The 5,464-nt window shown below is 39.5% G+C and overlaps 1 protein-coding gene across 1 annotated transcript in view; it reads right to left on the minus strand.

Moving 5' to 3' along the window:
* Nucleotides 1-5,464, minus strand: part of Cntnap4 (contactin associated protein like 4) — a 303,201-nt gene that overhangs the window by 98,079 nt on the left and 199,658 nt on the right. Inside the window, exon 9 of the mRNA XM_008822985.2 lies at nt 3,697-3,846. Within this exon, the coding sequence (XP_008821207.1) occupies nt 3,697-3,846 (150 nt within the window). The remainder of the gene's footprint in view (nt 1-3,696; nt 3,847-5,464) is intronic.

Here is a 5,464-nt window from a genome sequence, read left to right on the forward strand (position 1 = left end):
TGGAACTCACTATGTAGACCAGGCTGGCCTTGAACTCACAGAGATCCCCCTGCCTCTGCCTCCCAAGTGCTGGGATTAAAGGCTGCGCTTTGACTTTTTGAAATGCACTCATTTGAGAGAAGAAAAGGTTAAGAGGAAAAAAGGAACAAGGTGATAGATGAATAGTTTGGTGTGGATCTCAGAGTGCTGCTGTTTGAGGAGTAGCAGTCCATCCCCGAAGTCAATAGGACAGTCCCTCTGAAGACCTCAGAGTGGGCTCAGAGTCCAGGCTGTGGGAGCAGATGAATTCTTCACAGTGGAACATGGCAGCTAGGTTAGAGTAACCGGATTCTGATAACTAGGAACTTGCAGTTGAATTTAGAGAAAAGAAAAAGAGAACTGATGGGGGGACAGGGGTCTCAGAGAAGAGGGAAGACGGGCATTTGAGGGGAGTTTCCTGTTGTTGTGTTTAATTGCTGTTATTCTTTTAGACTTGAAGATAACTGGCCAAAGAATTGACCACCTAAAATCTATGTTCCACCCAGATAAAACAGGTCCTAGTGATAAACATATTCCTATCCATGTAGAACAGAAGAATTTAGTGGTGACCCACTGCCACAGTCTACCCAGGACTCGGGGAAGGACACAAGACATTCAGACTTTCATTTAAAAATTGGAAGAGTGTGGTCATCCCACCGCCTCTACCAGCCAGGCAATCAGATCTCCTGCCAGGTCTGCACTTTAAGGGACACCACTCTACCCTGTCCCTAAACATGATGTTGCTCATGGTCCCAGAAAGATTCACAGAGAAAGATGTGGTGTCTACCTGGAACCCGATGTCCTGCACCTAATAATGTGCTTTCAGGACTGACCTTCTCAATCAGGCTCTGTAAGCACCAGGGTGTCCCAACCCTGAAAATGTTGGGATAGCCTAGATTTTGCTACAAAGCTTTGGAGTTGGAATTTTACTGTGGAAGCCCTCCAACATCTCTTTAAGGAATATCATAAATGCATGTAAGCTTACAAAGAACAAAAAAGAATAAATTCTAAATCAGGTAGTAGTTAACTAAGGAGATCAAAATGTATGATTCTAATCCTAGAGGGAAAAATACTTATGAAAAACTTAGTCTCTATTAAGCAAAGATATGCATGATAGTATGCATACCTTTAAAAAAATCATTAAAACCCTTGGGAGATAACTCAGTGGATAAGAGCACTTGCTGTGCACGCATAAAGACCTGGGTTCAGATTCCCAGCACCAACAAAAAATGTTTGGCATAACCCTGCACATGCCTATAAGTTCAGTGCCTTGGAGACTGGAGACAGGAGGATCACTAGGGCATGCTAGGTGATAGCCTAGCTCCAGTTTCAAGGAGAGGGCCTGTCTCAAGAGAATAAAGTGTAATTTAAGAAAACAGAACATCTGATGTCCTCCTTTGGTCTTTGTACATACACAAATGAATGCATGCCTACCCCCACACACCTGCACATATACCACAAACACACACACACACACACACACACACATAAACCCAAAAGTCATGAGTGTTCCTTAAAATGTACATATGATGCAAAATATGAACAATAAAGGCAATTTGATGTGGGGTATACAGTAAATCTCTGTATATCTTTGCAATTTTTCAATAAACCTAAGAGTATCCAAAATGTTTTTAAAATAATATAGAAAGTAACATACGTATCATAATAAAGTGAAAAATTATGGAGTCCATATATGATACATTTCAGTCTAAAATATTATAGTCTAAAAACAATCACCAGAGAGAAAATGTACATAAAATAGCTAAGTGTTGCTAAATCTGAACATGAAGGATGTAAAATACTTTCAGGGTAAAAATCTTGTTCTCATGATTTATAAACAGTTTTATCTAAACTTCTATTTTTATTTTGTATCATTTAGCAATATGCTTGCTTGTTCAGTTTTTCTTATTTCTTCTTGAGTTCTAAGTCGCCTTTGAAATGAAAGCTCTTGGTTAACTTACTCTATATATCTTACTATTGATTATGAGACCATGTGCCAGTGGATTACCATAAAATCCATCACATATTGTGAAACGATTTGACTCAGAAATGAACAAATCTTAGTAAGGGGAACAATTATATTTTTTAAAGATTTTAATCCTTTGTTAGTTTTCAGAGTAATGGATTATATTTCGTTCAGTTTTGTTCTTGTGTTTGTTTCTTTAATTTTTTATTTATTATTTTTATTTTATATGTATGCATGTATTGCCTGCATGTAGGTAAGTGCACCTGTGTCATGCAATGCCTGCAGAGGTCAGAAGAGGCTGTTGGATCCCCTGGGAGTAGAGTTATGGACAGTTGTTAGCTGCCATGTGGGTGCTGGGATTTCAACCCGGGTCTTCTGCAAGAACAACCAGTGTTCTTAACTGCTGAGCCATCTCTCCAGCCCTGTGTTTGTTTCTTTTACTTTTTTTTAAAATTTTCAAATTAAGTGTGTGTGTGTGTGTGTGTGTGTGTGTGTGTGTGTGTGTGCACACACACACACACACACACACACACGAGACAAGAGGGGGGGGGGACCCCCCGGCGTGCGGAGGGATGTATAGAGAGAGATGAGCGCGGTGTGGGGGCCACAGAGGCCAGAAGAGGGTTGTTGGATCCCCTGGAGCCTGGAGTTGGATTTATAGACAGTTGTGAGCGGTCTGAGGTGGGTGCAGGAAACCGAAGTCAGGTCCTCTACCACAGCAGAAGACACTGTGACCTGCTAAGCCATCTCTCCAGACTTTTGTTTTTGTTTCTCTTTGCTTTGCTTTGCTGTATGTGTGTGTGTGTGTGTGTGTGTGTGTGTGTGTGTGTGTGTGTGTAACTTCTGGTGAACTGAGCTATGTGGTTACAAAACTTCTTAGAAAATAATTTGTATTTTCTTGGTAATGAATGAAGACTAGGCTACATCTCCCATATTCAAAAATGATTCTAAAACCAACTAATAAACCTCAATGCAAAAACAACAAAACAATGACAGTATAGGAAATATCATGTCACAGCTAAGTTTTAATACCAATAAGTTTAAAACTGCACTTCTAACGTCAAAGAATATTTCACTTTAATTTTCAGTTATAAGGATTTGTTCTCATTTCTCAAGTTTCCTTTTTCAAGCTTTTAGTTTAATCAGACATCCATGGGACTGGTAAATGTGCCGTTCATTCTTGCCCTCCAAGGAAGATGCCCTAATGTTGCCGGCTGTGTCCTGGTTTGATGACATGTACCAGTGTATTTGTTTTTCTTTAGCAAATATGTTGCTATGAGTAATCAAGTTAATTTATTTGTTCGTTGACATAATATTGCTTTTTGTATTGGGCAGCAGGGAAGTAGTAAAGATGTTCTAGGGCAGCAAAGAGGCAGATCGCAAAAATATCTCAGCAAAATCAACCCATAAAATCAGAAGACAATATACAGAGGCTACTTAACACTAGGAAAGTGTGACAAGGTTTAAAGATAAGAACTGAAGAAAGTGAGCTACTTAAAATAAATCTCATTGCAGAAACTGTAAACGTAAGTAAGTCTGCCTTGTAGAAATTCATTTTGGGTCATAATTTGTCCCTTTGATCCATCCAACATTCCCATGTTTAAAGAAGGTGAGGAATTATCCCACTGGCTACAGCAGAAGGTCATCTCCAAGCAGAGGAGTAGTGAATACAAACAGTCCAGTTGCCCATATGGTCTGCCTCTGTTTCTTACCTCCAAAGTAATAGATGCCACCTGAATAAATCTGTTCCGGCCCCAGCCACAGAGAAGCAGAGGTGACATGGCCGTCCACAACCACACTCAAATGATTCCTTTTAGCAGATAAGGACACTGAATGCCACTGGCCATCATCTAATCCAGCACCTGGAAGAGGAAACAGGTCAACAGCTCAACAGCGAACACTAAACAGTTGCTTAGGAACAGCAATGGACACTTGCCAATTGACCCCAATGTTTACATCTCCTGGAGTTCTACCTTCTCTGAGGGACACATTCCAAAACCCTTATAGATGCCTGAAACCCCATACATTCTACATATTTCCCTGAACATACTTAATTATGGTAAAGTACAACTTGTAAATTAGACACAATCAACAATTAGCAACAACAAATAATAATAAAATACGTTAAACAGGGAAATATACTGTGATAAACATTTAAGCCCCATTCTGGAATTTTCCATTTCATTTTCAGTCTACCATTGACCACAGGTAACTAATGCTAGGAAAGTAAAACTACAAATGAGGGGGTACTGTTCCATTTATGAAAAGGGAACTAAAAGGGCTGGACAGATGGCTCAGCAGTTAAAAGCACTGGCTGTTCTTGCAGAGGACCCAGGTTTGATTCCCAGAACCCACATGGTGGCTAACAACCACCATAACTCCAGTTCCAGGGAAATAAGACGCCCTCTTCTGACCTTCTCCAACATTGAACAAAATGGGTGCACATACATACATGCAGGCAATATTCTCATATACATAAAATAACAATTTTTTTTTAAAAAAGAAAAGGAAACTAAAAGGGAGACAGAAAATGGAGTCAGGAGGAAATCCAGTTTCATGCTCAGAATGATGTGGTGCTTTCCTCCTTTCTTGGAATAAATACATTAAAACAAATTTCCCTACCCTAGATAACACTGGATTGTTAAACTCTTTACATTATTTGGCAAAAATGATTTTCAGCTTTCTTTGTAATTTCTCTTGTTCAGGGAAGAATTAGTGAAGAGTATTCACATTTCACCAAACTCTGAGCTGTACTCAATAGCATGTTATCCCTACTTCAGAGCCTTTCCTATAGTTGTCTTTGAATATCATAATAAAATATAGCAAACTCTTAGCAGCAGCTAAGAATTTGAGTTGGCCTGTACACATTCCCTGCTAAAGTCAAATAAAACAGTGCTGTCCCCTATCATTTCAACTCAGATGCTAAACACATTTGGGGGGGCTTCTATAAATGTGGTAGAGCTTTCATTGTTTAAATTGACTCCCTGCCAAGTATGAAGGATGTGCCTGTGATCCTACCCCTTAGGAGGATGAGACAGGTAGATCATGATTCTGATGCCAGCCTGGGCTACACAATTGGTAGGGGAGCCACCCTTACTGGAACTGACTACATCTTCAAAGTCCGTGCATTCACACACAGGCAGTCACTAAGTAGACTCAGTGGGTTTATGTTGTTGGGAATGAAAAGTGGAGGTAGGGGGACAGGAGGGAAATTGGAGGGAAGGGAATGGGGAATGCGGGGGAAGATTTAATCAAAATACATTATACGCATGTATGAGATTCTCAAGCATTAAAAAATAAAAGAAACAATGTACTGTGCACTAAATATCTTTCAACAGAAACACAGAATAAGATTATACATAAGAAAAAACATTTTGTGACCAGAAGCTCACAGAAACCTAACCAGGAATAACCTTCCTATATGCTCTAATTTAGTGTCACAGGAACTTTATGCACTAAAACTATCACAAATAAATAATT

Source organism: Nannospalax galili, unplaced genomic scaffold, assembly GCF_000622305.1.
Source record: "Nannospalax galili isolate Female #2095 unplaced genomic scaffold, S.galili_v1.0 scaffold568, whole genome shotgun sequence".
Classification (NCBI taxonomy): Eukaryota; Metazoa; Chordata; class Mammalia; order Rodentia; family Spalacidae; genus Nannospalax; species Nannospalax galili.